This window comes from Dictyostelium purpureum, assembly GCF_000190715.1.
Source record: "Dictyostelium purpureum unplaced genomic scaffold DICPUscaffold_3, whole genome shotgun sequence".
Taxonomy (NCBI): domain Eukaryota; phylum Evosea; class Eumycetozoa; order Dictyosteliales; family Dictyosteliaceae; genus Dictyostelium; species Dictyostelium purpureum.
This window is the reverse complement of record NW_003519340.1, coordinates 20,080-45,288: the sequence shown is the minus strand read 5'-3', so window position 1 is coordinate 45,288 and position 25,209 is coordinate 20,080. Positions and strand designations below refer to the sequence as shown.

Here is a 25,209-nt window from a genome sequence, read left to right as displayed (position 1 = left end):
AATAAAATAAAATAAAATTAAATTAAATAAAATAAAATATTAATCAAACATTGTTGATTTGCTTTTGAAAAAAAAAAAAAAAAAAAAGGAAAAGTGTGGGGAAGTGTGTGAAACAGAGTGTTTTTTTTTTTTAAATTGTGTGGTGTGGTGGGCAGGAAAATAAATAAGCGATAAAAATAACAAAAAAAAAAAAACCAATATTTTTGGCACCGAGCAAATTATAATAATAATAATAATAATCAAAATATTATCAAAAAAAAAAAAAAAATAGATATTTTGGTTATTTTTAAAAAAAATTTAAAAATAAAAAAATTTAAAAATAAAAAAAATTTGTGAATAATCAAAAAGCAAATCTGATTAAAATTATGATAATCATTTTATAACGGTTTATTTAAACTTGTTGATATTAAATTTGTATGGACCACACAATGAAAAAAAAACTTTAAAAAAAAATAATCAAAATTGCATGATTAATATCTTCAAATTTTAAAAAAAAATACACTGTGGTAAAATTTATTTTTAAAATAAATTTTTTTCCTTTTTTTTTTTTTTTTTTTTTTTTTTTTTTTTCTTTTATTATTTTATTTATAAATATTTGTATTATTATAGTTTTTCTTTGTAATACTATTTTTTTTTTTAAAATTAATTTATTTATATATAAAATTTTTATTTATTTCATATAAAATAATAAAAATAATAAATTAGTTTTTCAAAATATATTTCTTTATATTGTATATTCAAAATATTGTAACATAAAATTTTTAAAATGGCCGATTCATTATCTATTGAAATGAATGACCAGTCATCATCCACCACATTAGGTGGAGGTAAATTGGTAAAATCAAAATCACAAATGAGTTTAAGAAGATCTTTAACAATTTCATTCAAAGATCTTTCTTATTCAGTTATGGTAAAAAAGAAGAAGATGCAAATTCTCAAAGGTGTAAGGTAAGTAAATTTAATTTACATATAAAAAAAAAAAAAAAAAAAGGTTTATTAATATTTATTTTTAATTTATAAATTAGTGGTACAGTAACACCAGGGGAATTAGTAGCAGTATTTGGCCCATCAGGTAAATATTTAATAAATTAATTTTTTCTTTTTTTTTTATTTTTATTTTTTTTTTAATATTAATATTTATTTATAAAATTTTAAAGGTAGTGGTAAAACTACATTATTAGATATTTTGGCAAATAGAAAGGAAAGTGGAGAAATTACAGGTTCGGTTTTAATTAATGGCCAAGAGATTGATGATGATTATAAGAGACTTTGCAGTTATGTAGTACAAGAGGATATCTTATTACCAACCATCACCGTTCGTGAAACTCTTAGATTTTATGCAGATTTAAAGTTACCACCAAGTTGGACCAATAAAGAAAAAGTTGAAAGAATTGATCAAATTCTAGAACAAATCGGTTTAAAACATAGAGCTGATTCAAAGATTGGTGGTATTTTGCCAGGTGGTATTATTTTAAGAGGTTTGTCTGGTGGTGAGAAGCGTAGAGTTACTATTGGTTGCGGTTTGATTACAAGTCCTTCTATTATCTTGTTAGATGAACCAACTAGTGGGTTAGATTCATCATCTGCCAAAACTGTAATGGACACATTACAAGAGTTAAGTCAAACTAAGAATGTCACTGTAATTTGTACAATTCATCAACCACGTAGTGAGATCTTTAAGATGTTTACTAAATGTATGGTTCTTACCGAGGGTCGTTTAGTGTACTACGGTAATAAACCAGTGGAGCATTTTTCATCATTAGGCTACCCATTCCCAGACCTAACCAATCCAGCAGATTATATTTTAGATAGTGTCACCCAAATCAAAGAGGAAGGCAGAGCAGATGAAATCGGTGATAAACTTAGCGAGACCTATTTGCAACAAGCAAGTTCCGAAGCCTCCGTTCAATTGACTGATTCGACACTACTCTATCACACATCAACAAAGAAAAAGAAGATCTCTGCCTATAACAATGGACTATGGACCCAATTTATCGTTTTGTGGAAAAGAACAGGTTTGGATTTTATGCGTAATCCTAGTAATTGTTTAATTCGTTTTGCAGTTGCCATATTTGTAGGTTTATTATTTGGAGCATGCTTTGCAAACTTGGGATTGGACGAAAAAGGTGTTCAAAGTCGTGCTGCAGTTCTCTTTTATTTGGTTATCAATATGATTCTTCAACCATTCGCCTCCCTTAGTCTTTTCATTTCTAAACGTACTTTATTCAACGCTGAGAGGGCATCACGTCTCTACCACACTTTTCCATATTATTGCGCAATGATGTTTTTCGAAATTTTGGCATGTATCGGTACTGCATTCATTTTGGGTACAATTTCATATTGGTTCAGTGACTTAAACAATGGAGTTGATAACTATTTCTTTGCAATGTGCATTTTAACATTGGCCCATTTTGCTGGTGACTTCTTTATGTTATTCATCTCTTGTATAACCGTTCAAGTAGATACCTCGTTTGCAGTTGGTGCCGGTGTTGCTACAATCTATCAATTATTTGCTGGTTTCTTTGTTCATATCGATAAATTACCAATTTCTTTCCGTTGGTTACACTGGTGCAATTTTGTATACTACTCTTTTGAAGCTTTAATGGCAAATGAATTTATTGGTGAAACTATTATCATAAATGGTAAGGAGGAATCTGGTAGAATTGTTTTAGACCAATTTGGTTTAAATCAAAGAAAAGGTATTAACTTAATTATTGTTTCCTCATTTGCCATTCTTTTCTTCTTTATGGTTTATTTCGTTTTACATTATTTCCACAGAGAAAAGAGATAAATAAACAAATAAATAAATAAATAAATAAATAAATAAATTACACAAAAATGGAAAAAAAATATTAAAAATAAAAATATTAAAAAAATAAAAATAAAAATAAATAAATAAATACACACACCCTATTTGAATTTATTATTTTGGTATGTTTTATCTATATTAAAAAAAAAATTATTTGAAATTTCGCCAAACTAAGGTTTGTTTATTATAAAAATCTAAACATATGCTTTATCATAGTATTTATACAAGATATGCAGAGATGATAAAAATAATTTTATGAAAAAAAAAAAATTAAAAAATTTTTTTTTTTTTTTAATTTTTATTTTTTAAATATTTTTATCAGTTTTTTTTTTTCTTCTATTTTTTATTTTCTTTCTTTTCTTTGTTTTTGTGTTATAGTATTTATATTTGTAATTTTATTTACCAATCTACGATTCTAGAATAATTAAAACAATTTAATAGTTTTTGGGAAAAAAAAAAAAAAAGTAAAAAAACAGTAAAAACCATTATCATTCACGATTGTTATAACATTCATCGTAATAAAATAAAAAAAATAACTCATCATCAATACTCTACTTAAAATGAAAATCAATATATCATTAAATATATAATGTTTTTTTTCTAAAAATAGAAAGGGCATTAGAATAGCAATATCCCACTAGAAATAACTAATACCAATTAATATTGTTCTCCTTATTTCACAACACATAGCACATAACATTACACCCACCAAAACTACCTCACACATACACACTTTTATCAATTATTTACAATAAAACTCTTGCACATAATAATACCACACACACCCAAAATAAATAAATATAATTATTTAAAAAATAATAAAATTTTAAAAATAAAAAAATCATTATATACAAACTTTACATATAAATAAATAAATAATAAATAAATAAATAAACTAATAATAAATAATATTTTTTAATTTCACTTAATCAAAAAAAGGAAATCAATAAAACTTATCACATTATATATTACTTATATACTATTTATATAAATAATTATATATTTTACTTATAAAAATATTCAGTATCTAGATTTACCAATACCCCCCCCAAAAAAAAAAAAAAAAAAAGCAATAAATTAATTAATTTGTTTAACAAAGCCCAAATTAAAAAACAATCATAATCATAATAATCATCAGCACACTAATTATAAAAACCACATAATAATAAATAGATAAATTTTAATTAATTAATCATCTTTACTAATATTATTATTTTTTATTTATTTAATTATTTTATTTATATTTATAAAATTTAATTTTATTAAACCATAGGTTTCTTTTTTTTTTTTTTTATGTATATAATAATAACAATATAATAGCTAAAAACAAAAAGGAATTGTTTGTTTAAAGAATTGTAGAATTGTAGTTGTATAGTATAAAAAATTAAAATATATTTCTCATGAGAAATATAAAATATAAAAAACTAAATAGAAATGGAAATATGTAAATATTATTTATTATATAATAATATCAAGAGGAATAAACTCAAATAATAAGATGTTAACTACCTACCCAAATTTAAATATAATATTTTAGCATCAAATAATAACAGTGGTAATAATGGAACCAATAATAGCGTCTCATCATTGAGACAGAAATTTGAAATCTTTTTAGCTAGAAACCAAGAAAAACAAAGTTATAGTAATAGAAATAAAAGTCCAACCATTAGTTCAAGTACAGGTATAATTAATGATAAAGGTAAATAATTAAAATAATCAAAAGTAAACATTAATAATTAAAAAATAGGAAACAACAAAAATAGTATACAATCTATATTAAATAGGCGGAAAAGACAAGATGTATTTATTTTAAAAGAAAAAATTATTATAATTATATTTTTAAATATTCGTATAATTTAATAGATTGACGAATAAAATTTGTTTGTTTCCTTTTTGCAGTGCGCTGTTTATCAAAGTTTTATTATTTTCTAAATTTATCATTTGTATTATTTTTAAATTCAATTGGTTATAATAATTATTTATTAATACAGAAATATAATAATAGTTTATATTTTGTGTGGTGTTTTTAAAATAAAAATATTTTTATTACCATTCGAATACATTATTGTTTAATAATACTATTACTACTACCATCATCATTTTATTATCATCTCACTTATTTTCAACATCATTATATTGAAAATCATTAAACATCGTATCTTTATCTTTTTTGTTTGTGCCTTTAATTTTTTTAAAAGACAACACATCACTAATAAAACCACATCACCCACACTCCTCATCAAAAAATAATAACAATAATCAAATTACTAAATTACCACACATTATATGTGGGGGTGCTAGTTATAAAAAAAAAGTATAATATTATAGGGTTGTTAAAAAAATCTTAAAACAAAAAATTTTAATTTAAAAAAAGAATTATTTTAATTTACAAAATGTTAGATATGTAACAATCAAAAAAAAATTTTTTATTAGACATCTTATCAACATCAAACATAAACACATAAAATTTTTAGAAATTGATTTTTTTTATTATTTTAATCATCCCACCCACATATACAACACACAAACCCAAACACATCATTCATATAAGTTTTATAAGACCAATTGTTTTTTTTATTTTTAATTTTTTTTTAAAATAATAAAATTTTATTTTTTTTTTTAAAATTATTTTTTTTTTTTTTTTTTATTTTTATATCAAAGCTATTATAATAAATTTTTAAAAAATTTTTTTAATTTTTTTTTTTTTTGAAAAATAACCACACCACAATTTTTTTTTTTTTTTCCTTCCTTCATATACTGATCGAATAACAATAATTTTCTCATTAGAATAATATAATTTTTATAATTTGTTTTTGTTTTTATAAAATATATATATAATTTTATATATATATATATAATTTTTGTTTTATATATTATTTATTTTATATAATATTTTATTAAATTTAATAAAAATTTTTTAAATATATTGTATATTGTGTATCACTAAAAAAACAATAATAGCATACTGTATTAGTAGTAGCATTAGTAATAATCATTAGTTAAATTAATTGTAGTATGTAGTATTAAATAATAACTTTTTTATTTTTTTATTTAATTTTATTTTATTAAAAAATTTTACACCCACACATACAACTACCTTTCTATTATCCTTATATTCCCACATAATCATGGATATTTATATATAATTTATCGATTATATGGAAACAATCACATTAAAACAAAAAGATCAAATCATTTCCCAACACAAAATAAATAATTTAATAATACCATACATTATTATATATAAAATCGCACACTTAAAAGATTTTAATAATAAAATTAAAAATAACTCTTTGCATTAGATTTCATTGGAAAAAGTTTATTTTTGTTGTGTTTTTATCACATAGAAACAAAAAACATTTAAATACACCTTTAAATATTAAATATATAAAAAATAAAATGAAAATAAAAAAATTTAAATTTAAATAAAAATTAAATAAAATTTTTATATTGTCGTTATTTTTCATTTTTTTTTTTGTTTATTTGTTTTTAAATTTTATTTTTTATGTATAACAAAAAAATTTAAACAAAATTTTTTTTTAAATATATACAAAATAAATCATAATATTAATAATTACTAATATATAATTTTTTTACTAAAGAAATTAAAAATAAATCATTGTCCTATTTTAAAGAATCAAATAGTAATAATAATAGTCAAAATAGAAGACCAACATCATTTTCAGCAGTTACACCCATTATACCAGGATCACCATTAGCTCCAAGATCAAATCAAAATCGTAACAATTATAATAAAAACATATCAGACAGTAATAGTGATTTAGCATCAAGCTATATTAAATTTGATTTAGAAAATACACCAGCAACTATAACAGCATCAGATTTAAAAAGAGAACGGGAACAATTATTTCGTAATAAACAGGAATTTACAATGGATTCAAATTTTGATGACGAGATAGTGTTTGATTATAAAAATTCATCATGGGCAGACAGACGTGAAAGATTTATCCATAAAGTTTTGACAAACCAGTTCGATGAATCGCAAATCAGAGATGAATTAAATAAAATGAGGGATATAGAAGTCGATAAAATTAGAGCCGAGGAAAGAAGAACCCCCTCAATGTCAATTGATGAATTGAAAGGTATGGAAATCGAAAGACTAAGAAAAAAGATTTACAACGAAGAGTTAACATTATTTAGAAAAGAAGAAATAGAAAGTATTGAACGTGAAGAAAGAATTAAAATTGAAAAAGAGTACGAGTCAAAATCAATTGTTTCCAGTCAAGAAAGAGAACACATTAAACAACAAGTTAAAAGAGATTTTGAAGAAAAACACGAAATTGCTTCACCACCATTCCCTGTACCAGCTATCAATCAAAGTAATGGTTCAATTAATTTATTGAGTATTAACCAACCAGTTTCTAATTTTTCAATCACCTCACTATCAGTTTCATCATCTTCAATAAATAATAAACATCTTTCAGGTAATCAAATGAATACCTCATCAGTTGACAGCGAAGATGAAGAAGAAATGGAAAGATTAGAACAATTAAGAAGACAAAAAGAGATTGAACGTTTAAGAGAAGAAGAAGAAGAAAATGAAGATAAAATCGAAAGAGAATTATCTCAACGTAGAAAAGAGGAAGAAGAAAGAATCAAAAGAGAAGAGGAGGAAGAGGAAGAGGACCAACGTAATTACTTAAGACGTCTCAAAGAGTTGGAAAGAATTAAGCAAATTGAAGAAGAGGAAGAAGAAGAGCGTGAGCGTCAACAACATCAACAAAAAAGTGGAAGCTCCAAACAACGTTCATCAACAACTGTATCATCAATTTCAACATCTTCATCAAATGCAAATACTGCTACCAAAGAGCAAAACCTTCTTAGTTTAATGGGATCAAATAATAATATTAATAATATCAATTCAAATGTTTTATCACATTCAATTGTCAATAGTAATAATAACTTATTACCACCACAACAAATTGATTCAAGATCACGTAGTCATACAATGGCAGCAGGCGATTCTCATCATCATAGTTCAGATAATACACCATTGACCTCATCTGCCGATGGCACTAAAATGTCAAGATCACACAGTGGTGGCTCATTACACGGTCTATCATTACCATCAGCTCCACCTGCCCCACAACACAATAACCTCTCAACTTCAAATAATAACAATTTAAAGAACTCTGTAACAACACCATCATCTATTTCACCATCACAAGCAGGTAATTCTGCAGTATCCACTGTACCATCATCACCAATCTCATCATCAGCTTCAATGTCTTCACCAACACTTGTAGTTTCACCACGTAAAGATGAGTTGGTCAATAGTGGTGGTGTACCAAGAAAAGGCTCAGTTTCAGAATCAACTGAACATAGCAAGAAAAAAACAAAAGAATCAGGTAGTAACAAACAAGATAAATCTGAAGAAAAAGAACAAAAAGAAAAGAAATCATTCTTTAATAAATTATTTAGCAAGGGTGATAAATCATCATCTTCATCAGATAGCGGCAGTAGCAATAGTAGCAGTGCTAATAAAGAAGATAAAAAAAAGAAGAAACTTTCACCACGTGTTGGCACACCATTCAACGTTCAACACGAAGTCCACGTTAACTTTAATGCAGATACTGGTTTTGAAGGTTTACCAAAAGAATGGGAAGTTTTAATTAAATCCAATTTCCAAGAACCAGAAGTTATGCAACATCCAGAAGAAGTATTAGATGTTGTTAAATTCCATGCTCAATATCAAGGTATGGCCAGCGCACCACCAATGGTTCAACCATCTATTCCATTAACTGATGAACCACCTGTAACATTAAATGATTTAATCTCTTTAGAAGATCCAAAGAAAATCTATTACAATATCAATAAGATTGGTGAGGGTGGTGCTGGTGAGGTATTTGAAGCCATCAACTCTCGTACAAATCAAACCATCGCAATCAAAAAGATGAAATTAAAGGCTCAAAATCTCAAGACTGTTATCAACGAAATCGGTATGATGAAAAATAGCAACCATGATAACATTGTACAATACATTGACAGTTATATTGTCGCCGATGAACTTTGGGTAGCTATGGAATATATGAGTGGTGGCTGTTTAACTGAAGTATTAGACCAATATCGTGATATTCAATTATCAGAACCACAAATCTCCTTTGTTTGTAATGAAGTATTAAAGGGTCTCCAATATATCCATCAACATAATCGTATTCATCGTGATATTAAATCCGATAATATTTTAATTGGTGCCAACGGTGAAATTAAATTGGCCGATTTTGGTTATGCTGCACAATTAACTCAAATTCGTCAAGAAAGAAACTCTGTTGTCGGTACACCATATTGGATGGCACCAGAATTAATTAGAGGTAACAACTATGATTTCAAGGTTGATGTTTGGTCATTAGGTATTATGACAAGAGAAATGGCCGAAGGTGAACCACCATACCTCGAATTCCCACCACTTCGTGCCCTCTTTTTATTAACAACACAAGGTTTACCACCAATTAAAGATGCTCATAAATATTCAAAAGAATTTTTAGATTTCCTCGCTCTTTGTTTAGAAAAAGATACCGAAAAACGTTCGACTGCCGCAACTTTATTGAACCATCCTTTCTTAAAACGTTCATGTTCTGGACCAGAATTTTACAAAGCTGTTGAAGCTGCCAGAAGAGAAAAAGAAAATCAAATTCAAAATTTAACAAATCTTTCATAAATTTTAAAAATAAATCGTTAATTAACAAATCAAGCTTAAAATTATAAATAATAATAATGATAATAATAATAATAAATAATAATATATATATATAAATTATTAAAAAATATAATTTAAATTTATAAATATATATATTATATAATATAACTTTAAAAAAAAAAAAAGGATTAACCATAAAAAGCATATATTGAATAAAAAATTAAATTGTATACATATAAAAATTTATTTTAAAAAATTCAAATTTATTTTTATTTTATTTTATTTTTTTTTTTAAATTCTTTTTTTATTTTTTTTTTTTTATATTTTATTTTATTTTTGTTTTAAATTTTTCATTGATAAACGAAACCTTTTTTTTTCAATTTATATTACAACTAATTGTATATTATATAATAAATACAATAGGGACATCATATAAATAATAGGGTTCATCATAAATAAATATATCATTTCAAATAAAATACGTTTTCATCTTTTTTTCTAACAAATAGCATTTCATATTTAAAAAAAAGCATAGTTTGGTGTAAATGGAAGGCATGGATGAAAACAAAACTATTGAAGATTTAAAAGAGAGATTAAAACATGAAAATCATTATACAATTTTAAAAGTTAGTGAAAATGCAACACCAATAGAAATAAAGAAATCATTTTTAGCATTTTCTAAAATTTTGCATCCAGATAAAAACCGTGATCCAGATGCCACAAAACTATTCTCACATATCAACGAATCATATGTAAGCGTGCTTAGTCATATATATAAATCAATAAAAAGATTATACATATTTTTATTATTTTTATTTTATTTTAATTTTATTTTAATTTTTCAATTTTTTTAAAATTTTTTTTTATTGTTTTTTTTTTAAAATTTTTCAAGTTCAAATCATTCATTTGTGTTCATTAACAATATACATCTTTTTTTGATAGTCTTTTATATTTTGTTTTTGTAACTGTATTGTATTATTGTGTTGTTTTTATTAATTTATTTTGTTTTAATTTTTAAACATTTAAATTTATATATTTACTAACTAATTTTTTTTATTTATTTATTTATTTATTTATTTATTTATTTATTTATTTATTTATTTATTTATTTATTTATTTTATATACAGCAAATTTTAAAAGACGAGACTAAAAGAAAGAGATACGATCTAACATTAAGAAGACAAAGATTAGTAAATAGAAAAACAACAACAACAACAACAACAACAACTACTACATCAAAACCTCAAAGTGCAACTACCACAACAACTACAACCACAACTAAATCAAATACTTCTACAAAACAAACAGAATCATCATCAGCAGAAAATATTACAACACAGCCATATACCAATAATACCTCAAGCCCTGCCTCATCAGCATCACCATCAATATCCTCTACACCATCACCTACAGTTCCTCCAATTTCAGCAACAAATAAAAAATCGGGTGCTCAAGTTCCAACCAAAGCAACATATAGCACAACAGGAAATAAAACAACTTCTAGGTTATCAAATTTAGAGAAACTAGAAAGAGAAAAATTAGAGAAAGAGGAAAAAGAAAGGGTTGAAAAAGAAAGACTAGAGAAAGAAAAATTAGATAAAGAAAAATTAGAAAAAGAAAGATTGGAAAAAGAAAAGCAAGAAAAGCAAAGATTAGATAAAGAAAAACAAGAAAAAGAAAAATTTGAAAAAGAAAAGTTAGAAAAAGAAAAACAAGATAAAATGAAATCAAAACCATTTAAAAAACCAGATATAGCCAAAAAAGATGATACAGAAAGACCTGAAGAGCCAAAAAGACCAATATTAAAATCATCATCAAGAAAAACAAGTGTTGGTAATACATCCACACCATCCAACCCACCACCAGTTACAACCAGAAACAAATCAATAATATCAGAAAAGACAAAAGAAAAGGAAAAGAAATCAAGTAAAAAATCATCGTTAGCCAAAAAATCAGATAAAAAAAGAAAACATAATGACTCTGAAGATGAAGAAGATTCCGAATCAGAAGATGAAAAAGGTGATTTTGAAGTCGAAAAAGTTATTGATAAACTTGAAATGAACGGAATAATTCATTATGTTATAAAGTGGAAGAACTATAGTGAGCAATTTAATGAGGCCATCCCAGAAAGCGATTGCAACTGTCCAGAGTTAATTAAAGAGTATGAAGATGAAATTAAAAGAAAAGAAAAGGAAAAGGAAAAAGAAAAAGAAAAAGAAAGAAAAGAAAAGAAAACAACTACCACTACCACTACCACTACCACCACCAGTACACCCAATTCAAGGAAAGGATCAAATCCTCCAACTACTAGAAACAAAGCCAAACACATTGTTGAAGATGACTCTGATGATTCTGATGACTCTGATGATGAAGAAATGGTTTCTGCTGAAAGTGACTTTGACGATATCGCCCCAGAATCACAAAAAAAACCAAATAAATCATCAAGTAAGCCATCAACACCAACAAAGAAGCCAATAGTACCAATTCCAAGACCAAAAAAATATGAATCAGACTCTGAATTGGAAGAAGAATCGGAATCAGAGGATGAAAAACCAAAAAAAAAATCATCTTCAAAAAATAGCAGCAAAAAAGATATAAAAAAATCAAAATCTTCAAAATCATCATCGTCCAAAGATAACACAAAAAAAAAATCCTCTTCGTCAAAAAGACTTAGACATTAATGCAATAATAGAATATAATTTAATTATAAAAGATATACCAATAAAAAAGTGATAAAACAATAGTTTAAATATTTATTTAAATTTTTTTTTCTGTAAATTTTTTTTATTCGAATTTCCAATTGCTAAAAAAAAAAATAATAATTTAGGTAATACAAATATTTTTTTTTATTTTCGTTGTTTAATATTATTGTTTTTAAAATAGTTTTTTTTTTTTGGGTGTTTATTTTTTAGATTGATGTTTCATAATAAATCCTAACGAGGCAATAACTAAAAGAAGACCAAGTAAAACACCAAAACCTAAAACTGAACCTTTAGTAGCACCACCTGGTCTTAATTGGAAATTACTTGGAGGAATAATCTTACGATTTTGCCATCCTAAATCCAAATTTGAAAAAATAACGGCTGTGCAATCATCAGAGCCTGGAGCACCGATTGCTGTGCATTCATCATTATCTGGGAAAACTTTATAGTTAGCATCTCCTCCATCTATATTATTGAATGTATAGGAAAATGAGGTTGAATTTTCGCAGTCTGAAACACCTGTATAAAGAATATTGCAAACAACATAACATGGTTTTTGTGCAGCTGTAAATAAATAAAAACATTAATATAAATAATAATGACCCTAATTTATAAGTAGTTTAAACCTACGATTAACAAAACCATATGAACACATATAAGATAATAACCATGAGAAACATGTCTTGGTTGCATTAGTTTGATATTCGTAACCATTATTATCATCACCTTCAAATAAAATTTTTCTAATAGTTGAATCTAATGGATATGTTCCGTTTGATGATTTTGGTACATATGCATTATAATGTTGTGTGCTTGGTGCGTAATGTTCAAGGAAATCGAATGGGAATCTAAAGAAATCATAAGTTACATTTAAATATTTATAACCTTCTGTAGCTTGAGTACTAAACATACAAAGTGGGAAATCTACTTTTTTTAAATAGGTTAAAATAGTTGATTTTGGTAATGGTGATCCATAAACTTCTGTCATATTATATCTTGAGCAAGTGGCTTCACTTGAACCTGTCATATTGCAAGAACTAAAATCTGGGTTAATTTGAGCAAATTCAATTATGTTTTTTGGGTCTGAAAAATCAAAGAAAAATTGTTCTTGGCATATATCTTCACAAACACTATTACATCCCTTTACACCAGCTAACATATAAAAACAATAGCGATTAGTATTCAAATATAGGTAATAATAATAATAATAATAATAATAATAATAATAATAATAATAATTAAAATAATAATAATTGTTTTATATTTACTTTTTGGGAAACCATAACTGCACATATAAGTTTCTAAACTAGATGCACAAGTACTATTACCAAAATATTTAAAACCAATTTGATTTAAATCTTGATGTATAATATCTTTAACCATATAATCAAATGTGATATTTTGTGTAACACCAGTGATTGGTACAAATGGTTCTACTGATATATCAAAGTAATTGTCAAAATCGAATGATAAATATTTAATCCATGGGTAGTCAAAATTTATGTCAAAAACTTCACCTTCAGTTGGGATGTTTTTAATGTCACAAAATGTAAAATGTGATGGTAATAATTTTACTTGGTGAATACCTGTAAGGTTCTGTTTAGATTTTGATAAACCTATAAAATAAAACTATATTAATGACTTTAATTTCCTTATTAATAAGTTAATATATATTCCTGAAAAACTTACCAAAAAATCCAAAAATTAATAAGGTTGCTATGATAAGTTTATTCATTTTTTAATATGAAAAAAAAAAAAAAAAGATGAATAAAAAATTATTACTATTATTAATTTTTTTTTTTTAAATGTTTATTTTTATTTTTTTTTTTCTATCGATAATAGATATGTATAGTACAAGATAAATAAAAAAAAATTATAATTATTATAAACAATTAAAAAGCAAAAAATAATTATAAAACCAACACATAAGAAAAAAAAAATCAAAAAAAAAAAAAAAAAAAAATCAAAAAAAAATAAAATAAAATATTTTTTTAATTTTTTTTTTTTTATTTTTTTCTTGAAATAAAAGATATTTTAAAAAAAAACGTATTAATTCTATAATTATTGAAAAATATAATTTAAATAACTTAAATAATCTTATGCCCAACTTAAATATGCGCTAAAGAAATAAAAAATAAAAAATAAAAAATTATCAAAAAAAAAAATAAAAAATTTTATAATAAGCAATAAATAAATCAAAAAAAAAAATAAAAATAAAAGAAAGGGGAATGGAATATGGATACCAATATTTTGATAAAAGACAATAAAAACGACAAAATAAAAATAAAAATAAAAATAAAAATAAATAGAAAAAAAAAATAAAATAGAAAAAAATAAAATAAAATAAAATAAAATAGTTTTATAAATAAATAGTTTTATAAATAAATAGTTTCAGAAATATATAGATAATTTATAGAAATTTCTTTATATAGAACCATCACAAAATGATTTTCATTTAAAACAACACCAATCATCATATCTTCAAAAATAATTATTTTTCAAATTTTTAATAATATTATTTTTTTTATTTTTTTTTTTTAAATTTTTTTAAAAATTTTTTTTTTCGCTTTTGCAATAGATTTTTTTATTTTTAAATATTTAATATCATTTATTATAGTTATTTAATAATATTATCTTTTTATTAAATATATAATAATAATTAAATAATAATTAAAAAAATGACACAAACACATTGGAGTCTAAAGGTAGACAGAGGTAGACAAGTTTGGGAATACTCTGAAGAAAAAAAGGAAGCCACTGATGTCGATATCCATTTATTATTATTAAAAGAACCCGTATGTTTAAACAAGACAATAGATTAAAAACAGTGTGTGATTACATTGTTTTACCAACAAAAAAAAAAAGATTTATATTAACAGTTTTTTTTTTCTTTTATTTTTAATCACCACAGGGCACTACCACACCACAAGGTTGTGATTTAAACAAAGCACAAACTCCACAAGAAGCTATCTTAAAAGCTTTCCAATATTTCTCAAAAGTTCAAACTGAAGATGGTCATTGGGCAGGTGATTATGGTGGTCCAATGTTTCTCTTACCAGGTTTAGTTATTACTTGTTATATCACTGGTTTCAAACTTCCAGAATCAACCGAAAAAGAAATTATTAGATATTTAATCACCAGACAAAATCCAACTGATGGTGGTTGGGGTCTGTATGTATTATAATAATATATGACATCACATAATATTAAAGAATTACATAATAATATATATTTTTTTTTTTAGCCATATTGAGGCTCATTCAGATATTTTTGGTACAGCATTACAATATGTTACATTAAGACTTTTAGGTGTTCCAGCTGATCAACCAAATGCTAAAAAGGCTAGAGAATTTTTACATGCAAATGGTGGTACTGTTGGTATCCCATCATGGGGTAAATTTTGGTTAGCAACTTTAAATGTATATGATTGGGAAGGTTTAAATCCAATTCCAATCGAATTTTGGTTATTACCATACAACTTACCAATTGCTCCAGGTAGATGGTGGTGTCATTGTCGTATGGTTTACTTACCAATGTCTTATATCTATGCTAGAAAAACAACTTGCAAGTTAACTGATTTAGTTAAAGAATTAAGAAAGGTAAATATATGTATATAAATATAATTTAGTATAATTTATATTAATATTTTTATTATTTTCAAAAATTTTAAAGGAATTATATATTACTGATTATGATAAAATCAATTGGTCAGAACAAAGAAATAATATTAATAAATTAGATATGTACAATCCACATACCACCTTATTAAATATTATCAATTCAACATTAGGTGCTTATGAAAAAGTTCATTCAGGATGGTTAAGAAAGAAAGCTATTGATTACACCTTTGAACATATTAGATACGAAGATGAACAAACTAAATACATCGATATTGGTCCAGTTAATAAAGTCATTAATATGTTATGTGTTTGGGATCGTGAAGGTTGTTCACCAAACTTTTATAAGCATGCCGATCGTCTCAAGGATTATTTATGGTTAAGTAATGACGGTATGAAAATGCAAGGTTATAATGGTAGTCAACTTTGGGATACTGCATTCACTATTCAAGCTTTCATCGAAACTGGTATTGCCAATCAATTCCCAGAATGTATGAAGAAAGCCAACGAATATTTAGATATTTCTCAAGTACCAAATGATTCACCAAATATGGATGTTTATCATAGACATTTCTCTAAAGGTGCATGGCCATTTTCAACAGTTGATCACGGTTGGCCAATCTCTGATTGTACAGCAGAAGGTATTAAATCAGCTTTAGCTCTTCGTTCACTTTCATTTATCGATCCAATTTCATTAGAAAGAGTTGCAGATGGTGTCAATGTTATCCTTACTCTTCAAAATAAAGACGGTGGTTGGGCTTCATACGAAAATAAACGTGGTCCAAATTGGTTAGAGAAATTCAATCCATCAGAAGTTTTCCACAATATTATGATCGATTATTCATATGTCGAATGTAGTGCTGCATGCATCCAAGCAATGTCATCTTTCCGTAAATATGCACCAAGTCATCCACGTATCAAAGAAATTAATCATTCCATTCAAAGAGGTGTTAAATTTATTAAATCAATTCAAAGACAAGATGGTTCATGGATCGGCAGTTGGGGTATTTGCTTTACTTATGGCACATGGTTTGGTATTGAGGGTTTAGTTGCCGCTGGTGAACCATTAAATTCACCAAATATCATTAAAGCTTGCAAATTCTTAGTTTCAAAACAAAGAGCTGATGGTGGTTGGGGTGAATCTTTCAAATCTAATGTCACTAAAAATTACGTTCAACATCCAGAAACCTCTCAAATTGTTAATACTGGTTGGGCTCTCTTATCTTTAATGTCTGCTAAATATCCAGATAGAGAACCAATTGAAAGAGGTATCAAATTCCTTATCTCAAGACAATATGCTAATGGTGATTTCCCACAAGAATCAATTATTGGTGTATTCAATTTCAATTGTATGATTAGTTATTCAAACTATAAGAATATTTTCCCATTATGGGCATTAGCCAGATACAATAATTTATATTTAAAAAATAAATTATAAAAATCATCATCAATTTTAATAATATAAAAAAAAAAAAAAAAAAAAAAAAAAAAAATATTATATCAACAATAACAATAATAATGGTAATAATAACGGTAAAATAATAATTGTAATTTATTTAAAAACTCGATTATAAAAAAAAAAAGATGCATTTCTAGCTTAATCAATAATGTTCAATAATATAATAACAACAGCAATAATAGTTTTTATATCGACATTGGTTTAAAATTTTGAAAACCACATTTTTTATATATTTTTTTATTAATTCAAATATTAAAATTATTTTAATAAATTATTATGGAGTTTCATCGTATTTTAAAAAAACTTTTTTTTATTTTTTTTATTTAATCACAATTAAATGTAGTTTTGTTATTGCATTAAATCTCTAGGAAGAATAAAATAAATAAAAGGTTTGATATGAATTGATAGTTGCGCGTCGCCCCAAGAGATGTTTGTTTGTAATTGTATCAGTACTGATACAACTAGGAAGTTTGTTTGTTTCATATCATACTCATTCAAGCATGATACTCCACGATTGTTCTCGAAATTGTTTGACCAATTTCTATCTCGTTGGGGGACGTTTCTTATTTACCGTAAATCTTTTAATTGTTGATTGATGTTTCAAAGTATGGCAATTGCTTTTGTGCATCATTTCAAATCTAAACCTGTTTAATATTATTCATCATTATTTGGTTTTTAAATTGGTATTTTTTTTTTTTTTATAATAGTTTTGGGATATTTTAAAAAAAAACTAAAAAAAATTAAACATTTATAATTATTTTCTTTATTTATAAATAAAATATCAAATTCTTAATTATTTAAAAAAATTTAAAATTTTTGCTAAAAAAAAAAGAAAAATTAAAAAAAAAAAAAAGAAAATTATTGAAAGTTTTTTATTTTTATTTTTTAGAAAAATTATCGATCAAAGTTTAATTTTTTTCTTTTTTGCAATATATTTTTTCTCAATTTTCTGGTTCTTTTTTTATTTTTTTATTTATATGTTGTTCATTACCTTCATTGTTCTCTTCTTCATCATAATAAACAAGTTGATCAATAACTTCGTCATAATAGCATTCTTGAGTAATTCTTCTCCATTTTTTTTTGGAGATTTTTACAAGATGGCACAATGCACATTCCGGTGTACAATAATAAAAACGAACTTTATGAAATTTTGAAAATAAATAAAACTGCTTACCAACATAAGAATAGCATTGACCAGGACTTTCAATTCCATGGAAACATCTGTTGTTTGAAAAGAATTCAATGTTTTTAAGACTATGAAGATCACATTTAATGAATGCTTCTCGAATAATAAGTTGAAGTCTTGAAACTTGGTCCATATCTCTAAAGTGTTTATAAGGTTTACAAAAGAAAATTGGGACTCTTTTTTCATCTTTAAAAATATAAACAAAATATAATTAGTATGTTGCTTAATAATAATAATAATAACAAAAATAGTTACCATTTTTAATTACTAACGCAAAATTATTTTTATTTGAAGATACAACTGTTTTGGTGCAATTTGAACCAATGCAAAAATTCCCATTAACATGATTGTTTAATACTGTTCTCCAATTTAGTTGGTCACGGTTTGGTTGAGTGATTGCAGTAGTTGTAGTTGTAGTTGTTCTATTTGGTGTTGGTGGTGGTGGATTTAATTTTGGTTGTTTGTTTGGTGAACTTTCCGACTTTTTAACAACATATTCAATTTCTAGTTCTTGAAATGTTTTGTTAATTAAATTTTTGATATCTATATTATATTTATCTGCATATTTTATAGCGCAGACTAAACAATGTTGGATATAGCTAAAAGTATCAATATGTTCTTTACATAAATTACATAAACGTTTTCCCATTTTTCTATTATAATTATAATTAATTTATAAAGTTATTATTTGTTGAAAGGATTGTTATTGGCAGTTGAATTTAAAAAAAAAAATTTACATTTAAATAAAATTTTTTTTAAACTAAAATAAAAAAATTTAAATTTTAAATTTTAAAAAAAAAAAATAAAAATTTTTTTAAACGTAAAAACCATTTTTAAAAAAATAATTATAATTTAAATATCATATTTAAATAATGATCAGGTTTTGAAATAAATTAAAATAAATAAATAATATCATTATATATTAAAATAAAAAAATTAATAAAAAATGAAAGATGGAAAAATGTGTGTTTGATTTTTTAAATGGGTCAAAATAATAAAATTGTAAAGGTTTTTTTTATATATTTTAATATACAAATTATATATTCATTAAATTAAATTCATATAAATAGAAACAAATTTTTTTTTTTTTTTTCATTCAAATTATTTCAAACTATTATTAATAAAAATAAAAAACAATCTATAAAAATGTCAATTATTAGTAAATATAAATTTTTTTTTTTTTTAAATAATTAAATTTAAATCTAAAGATAAATTTATTTTTGTATTTTAGAAAATATTTCATCAATGAGCCCAGTTAGTGCCGGAAGCTCTCCATCTAAATCAAACTTGGCTTTGCCAAGTGGTGCTTCATTCTCTGGTAATAAATCCTCATGTTTTGGTAATCGTGGCAATTTTGGTGGGTTTAACCCATGCTGTAACCCATGTGGCGGTGGTTTGGGTGGCAATTTTATCAATATTGATATTGATATTGGTCGTGGTCGTAGAAGATGTTGTTAAATAAATCTATATTTTATCAATTTTAATATATTTTTTATTTTATTTCATTTTTTTATTTTTTTATTATTTGAAAAATAAATATATTAATAATCAAATTTGAGTATATCTAATGATTATTTACTCTTTACTGTACTTATTTTTTAAAAACAATAATTTATAATAATTAAAATATGATTTATCATTTTTTAATAAAATATAAATATAAGTTTCTATTTTTATATAAAGATATATTATATTATTATAAAATTTATTGTTTTATGTAATATAGTAAGAGTAATTAAATCTAAAAATGAAATACATTTTTATTGTAATGAATAATAAATAATTATAAAAATAAATAATTTTCTTTCCTTTTTTAAAAATAATTATATTGTGGTGGTTTTTAATCTATTGATCTCAAAGATTAAAAAAATAATATTTTCCTTTTATATAAAAATTTAAAGTGAAACCTTTTAATTTTTGATAAACTTTATTAATTTATGATTAATAATATAAAATAATTAAATAAAAACGAATGTGAATCCATGTTTGGTTTAAAATTAATGCAATAGCTATTAATAAATAGTTATTAGACAAAAGATAAGTATAAATAGCCATTAACAAAAAAATATAATATTAAAAATAGAAAATAATATAAATTTAAATTAATAAAATAAAAAAATAAAAAATTAATTAATAAAAGTGTGGGGTAATTATTTTTTATAAATATGTGGAATGAAATAATGTGGGTGTGGTAAGTGTATGTGTTTTGTTTTTAGTGGGTTTGGGAATGATAATGTCCAGGACATGATATTTTTTTTTTTTTTTAATAAAAATAATTTGTGGATGACTTTTGTGTTGTTTTTTATTTTAAAATAATTTTTAATGTATATTAGAGTGTTTTGAGAACAAGATTTTGTTTTAAATAAAATATGTGTGAGTGTGGGGAGTGTTATTTTAAAATATGTGGGGAGTGTGGGTTCTTTAATTTATTCATCCATAAATAATAATAGTCTTGAAAAATAGTGTCAAAGAATAGATTAATGTTTTTTTATGGATATGTGATAGTTATTGTTTAAATAATTATTTTTATTTTTTAAATATGATTATGATTATTATTATTATTATTATTTTATATAATAGGATTTGTATAAATAAATATATTTATATTAATTTATGTGTGTGTGTATGTGTATGTGTATGAGTACATGTATGTGTAATTATTAATATTTTATTTTATTTTATTTTATTTTTATTTTTTTTCTTAAATTCATTTATTTTAAAAAATATTTAAATTCTTAATTGTTCAAACCATTCTTTCAAAAAATAATAAAAAATTTAATAATAATAAATAATAAACAATTAAAAAAACAATCGAATAATTAAAATATATTGGTTTGTTGGGGTTTTTTTGATATTATATTTGTCTCTGTTTTTGGTATTTTTTAAATTTTTTTCATTATTCATTTCAAATAATAATTTTATAATAATTTATTGCTTCTTTATATATTTTTTATTCTATATTTTTATTTATACAATAGTGTTTTTATATTTTATTGTATATTAATATTTCATTTATTTATTTATTTATTCACTTATTTATTTATTTTTTAAAGAACTATATTGTTTTTATTGTTGTGTGTGTGTATTGTTTATTTTTTTTAAATTAATATAATAAAAAATCAAATATTAATTCCCAATCATTTTTTAAAATTTAATAAAAATAATCAATCAATCAATCAATCATTTAATAAATAATTTTTTAATCAATAGTTATTTAATTTATCATTAAATTAAATCTTATTTTGAAATCATTTATCTAAATAATCATTTACCAAATAATAATAACAAAAAATAGAAATATATATTATAATTTTAAAAACTAAAAGATTAAATTTATTTTAGATTAATTTTATATTATTAAAGTTGTTTTTATTTTTTACAAATCTAAATTATAATATAAATCATTTTAGTTAAAAAATGATTAATATTAAATCAGTTTTATATTCATCTTTATTTTTTTCATTAGCTTCGGCTGATTGTAAGTGTATTCAATATTTAAATAATTTTTTCTTAACTTTTTACTAATCTTTATTCTTTTTTATTATAAAGTCACATCATTCATAACACCAAGTAATTTAAATAGATATAATTTAAAAAGAGAAAAGGTAGAACCAGTATTTGATTTGGATAATAGGGATTATGTTGAGTCATTAGTAGTTTTAAGTTTTCCAGGGGTTTTATTAAGCATCTTTATAATTGTATTGGGCTTGGTTGTGTTATTTTTAAGAAATTGTATTAGTATAAAAAAGAAATCATCAAAAGAAAAACAAGAAGAAAAAGATGTTAAAACATTAGGTGCAGATTTTGATACCTCATCAATTATTTCAGATTACCAACCATCAAAAACAGTTTCATCCAAATGGCATTTCAAGATCGTAAAGTTCTTTGTATTTATAATTATTATTACAACTATAGTTGGTGTTATTTTAGGTTTAACTTCAAACTCTACAGCATCAAAAGATTTGAATGGATTTTTCTCAAATATGGAATTAAATGCAAAAAATGCTAAAAAAACAGGTGCCAATTTAGTTCATGCTTTAGCTGGTAAAACTGATGTATCCAAAACCGTAGTAAAGAATTTAAAACCATTGTTAGACGAGCTCAATAATATGACCATCAGCACCCATCAAGCTAAAGTCGAAGAAACCAATCTTAATCTTCTCAGACAATCAATTTCAATTATGGGTTATGTAGTTGCAATCATTACTTGTGCCTGGGGTATTTTTGGTGTTGCTAATGGAAAATCATGGACATTCATGTTACTTTGTTATTTAAGTTTGTTATCAATTTCAATTACTCTTTTATCAATGGGTCTCCACATTCCATTATCAGCAGCTTCTTCAGATTTATGTAATTCATTAGAAGATTATCTTGATACCGGTATCTCACCACCATGGATGAAAAAATGGATCGATTGCGAACCATCACCAGCCATTAATAAAGTCGTAACCTACTCTCAAACTGAACTTGACAAATTAGTTAAAATGATCAATTTATTCTCTGTAGCCTACACCAAGAAATCATACACTGTTGAAAATATCAAAACTTTAAAATTAGACGAATTAAGAGCTATCATTCCAATTGATCAAGTACCCCTCTTTGACTCTAAATTTGACCAAATTACCATTCCAGCCATTCTCTCAGTCCCAAGATTAGAAAATATTGCAGAATGCAAATTTGTTAAAGATTACTTCAACTATACCAAAAACAATTATTGTGATGAAATTATTGATGGTGTCAATAAAATTGTCATTTCAGAAATTTTAATTTCAGTCATTTGGATTCCAGGTTTTATTTTTGCAGTAATTTATTCAAAAGATGGAACAATTAATAATGAAAGCAATAGCAATAGTAATAATAATCAAAATAATCATAACAACGAAGAAGGTGATGAAGAAGAAGAAGTTAGAGGTCCTAATAATAATATCAATAATAATATTCAAAATAATAATAATTAATTCTTTTTATTATTTTAATTATCGAAATTATTTATTAATATATAATTCATTTATATAATCATTAAAAAAAAAAAAGAAAAAAAGAAATTTAGAAAAAAAAAAAAAAAGTTAAATTATTTATTAAATTAAATAAAATAAAATAAAATAAATATTATATTTTACAATAAATATCCTATAAATAATTATTATTTATTTATATATTTATTTTTTGTTTATATAAATTAATTGAATGTTCGAGTAATAATTTATAAAAATCTTGAACACCACCATATGCTAAAATTAAAGAAATAAATGAATTAGAATTATGTGTTTTAATTAAAAAGAGATTGCTTTTGAAAAATAATAATACTCACTTGGAAAATAATTAATATCGACAACTGCTAGCTTTTTGGTTTCGGAATCAATGATAACATCAAAACCAAACAATGTAAGTCCTAAAGCTTTTGTAATGTTTTGTGCTACAATTTTTAATGTTTCTTTATTTGGTGTTTGAACTTTAGATTCGATATCTTCAGTTGGTAATAGAGTTGATGGGAAAGGTTTTTGACTATCAAATTTTATCAATTCAGTTTCTATAATATAATTACATTAGTATTGCAAATATAAGAAATAAAAGAATTTTGTAAGTTTACTATATTACCGTTTTGGTTCATATTTCTAATTGATTTTTTATGCACAACGTGAATGTAATCGCCAATGGCAAATACTTTATATATGATGCCATCATGATTGATAAATTGTTGGATCAACATTGGGAGTTTAAATTGATGAAGGTCAGATTCTCTAAAAACAATACCCATAAAGTGAGATTCTTCTGATCCACATGCTTTTATTGGTTTGCATACACATGGGAATGTAATATCGCTCTTTTGCAATAATTCGCTATAATCTTTAATTTGACTTTGTTCATCGATTAGAACAAAGTTTGGATTCTTTACAAAATCACCTCCTTCTTTAGAATCATTTAGCTTGTCCAATAATATGCTTAATACATCTCTACCTAAAACTGATTTTTGAAATTCTATTGAATCAACTTGAACAATTGTTTTAAATCTTTTCATTAATTCCTTTATTTTTTTAAATTAAAATTATTAATATATTTCTTTATTAGATTTTATTTATAATCAATGATGGCACTTACTTGAATTTTATCTATTTTGGTTTTGTTTTTAATATTTTCAAGATCACCTAATTCATCAGTTAATTTATTAATAAATACATGAAATGGTTGTTTATCATATGAACTAACATCTTTTTCTAAATCGAGTGGAACACAATTAATGTTATATTTCTCTCTATATTAAATGAAATAAAAAAAGGGTTGGTAAACGCATAGTTTATGAATAATTGTATTTTTTATTTAATATTTCACTTACTTGCACATATCTACAAACGAATTCCATTTTAATCTTTCTACTTTTGATTTCGATAAATAATAACCAACTGTAAAATCTGATGGTAAATTATCTGTAATATTACTAGTCATTGTTTTGAAAATAATTGGGGTAAATGTGTGACAAAGAAATTTTTTTTTTTATAAAATTAAAATTAAAAAATAAATTTTTTTTTTTTTTTAATTTTTTTTTTTTTAATAAATTTAAAATTATTTATTTATTTTTTTATTTATTTATTTTTTCTTAAAAACAATAAAATAATAATTTCACAATTCTCTTTTTTATAATAATTAAATAGTTTTTGTAGGTTAAAATTTTATTTTAATGGTTTGTATTAAATAGCTATATAAAGTTTGGTAACGTCATCTAAAATAAAAAAAGCAATTATATTCACAATAGAGGTAAGTTTTTTCAAATAAAAAAAA

The 25,209-nt window shown here is 23.7% G+C and overlaps 8 protein-coding genes across 8 annotated transcripts; 5 read left to right on the top strand and 3 right to left on the bottom strand.

Annotated features, from left to right (window-relative positions):
- Positions 1-766: 766 nt before the first annotated feature.
- Positions 767-2,791, top strand: ABCG22 (ABC transporter G family protein; the record flags this gene model as incomplete). The annotated part of the gene is made up of 3 exons (XM_003283066.1): positions 767-948; positions 1,026-1,072; positions 1,158-2,791. 3 exons carry the CDS (start codon positions 767-769, stop codon positions 2,789-2,791), a joined length of 1,863 nt encoding a protein of 620 aa, XP_003283114.1.
- Positions 2,792-4,243: 1,452 nt separating this feature from the next.
- On the top strand, positions 4,244-9,726 carry DICPUDRAFT_96263 (uncharacterized protein; the record flags this gene model as incomplete). The annotated part of the gene is made up of 3 exons (XM_003283065.1): positions 4,244-4,253; positions 4,347-4,508; positions 6,412-9,726. The coding sequence occupies 3 exons, from the start codon at positions 4,244-4,246 to the stop codon at positions 9,486-9,488; spliced, it is 3,249 nt and encodes a 1,082-aa protein (XP_003283113.1). The 3' UTR covers positions 9,489-9,726.
- A 1,745-nt stretch (positions 9,727-11,471) lies between these two features.
- On the top strand, positions 11,472-11,636 carry DICPUDRAFT_24140 (uncharacterized protein; the record flags this gene model as incomplete). The annotated part of the gene is made up of 1 exon (XM_003283064.1): positions 11,472-11,636. A coding segment is annotated over one exon (165 nt), but the record flags the coding sequence as incomplete, so codon positions are not given.
- A 657-nt stretch (positions 11,637-12,293) lies between these two features.
- DICPUDRAFT_91034 (uncharacterized protein) lies at positions 12,294-13,035 on the bottom strand. The gene is made up of 2 exons (XM_003283020.1): positions 12,801-13,035; positions 12,294-12,734 (listed from the first exon to the last, which is right to left on the bottom strand). The coding sequence occupies exons 1-2, from the start codon at positions 12,823-12,825 to the stop codon at positions 12,370-12,372; spliced, it is 390 nt and encodes a 129-aa protein (XP_003283068.1). The 5' UTR covers positions 12,826-13,035; the 3' UTR covers positions 12,294-12,369.
- Positions 13,036-14,848: 1,813 nt separating this feature from the next.
- DICPUDRAFT_74059 (uncharacterized protein) lies at positions 14,849-17,225 on the top strand (the record flags this gene model as incomplete). Its single annotated transcript, XM_003283063.1, has 4 exons — positions 14,849-14,965; positions 15,082-15,341; positions 15,415-15,769; positions 15,843-17,225. The coding sequence occupies 4 exons, from the start codon at positions 14,849-14,851 to the stop codon at positions 17,223-17,225; spliced, it is 2,115 nt and encodes a 704-aa protein (XP_003283111.1).
- Positions 17,226-18,039: 814 nt separating this feature from the next.
- On the bottom strand, positions 18,040-19,081 carry DICPUDRAFT_74058 (uncharacterized protein; the record flags this gene model as incomplete). Its single annotated transcript, XM_003283019.1, has 3 exons — positions 18,040-18,065; positions 18,238-18,618; positions 18,688-19,081. 3 exons carry the CDS (start codon positions 19,079-19,081, stop codon positions 18,040-18,042), a joined length of 801 nt encoding a protein of 266 aa, XP_003283067.1.
- A 2,191-nt stretch (positions 19,082-21,272) lies between these two features.
- DICPUDRAFT_44582 (uncharacterized protein) lies at positions 21,273-23,482 on the top strand. The gene is made up of 2 exons (XM_003283062.1): positions 21,273-21,910; positions 21,982-23,482. Exons 1-2 carry the CDS (start codon positions 21,850-21,852, stop codon positions 23,388-23,390), a joined length of 1,470 nt encoding a protein of 489 aa, XP_003283110.1. The 5' UTR covers positions 21,273-21,849; the 3' UTR covers positions 23,391-23,482.
- A 101-nt stretch (positions 23,483-23,583) lies between these two features.
- On the bottom strand, positions 23,584-24,876 carry DICPUDRAFT_146695 (uncharacterized protein; the record flags this gene model as incomplete). The annotated part of the gene is made up of 5 exons (XM_003283018.1): positions 23,584-23,663; positions 23,744-23,962; positions 24,031-24,457; positions 24,532-24,685; positions 24,767-24,876. The coding sequence occupies 5 exons, from the start codon at positions 24,874-24,876 to the stop codon at positions 23,584-23,586; spliced, it is 990 nt and encodes a 329-aa protein (XP_003283066.1).
- Between the last annotated feature and the right edge of the window lie 333 nt (positions 24,877-25,209).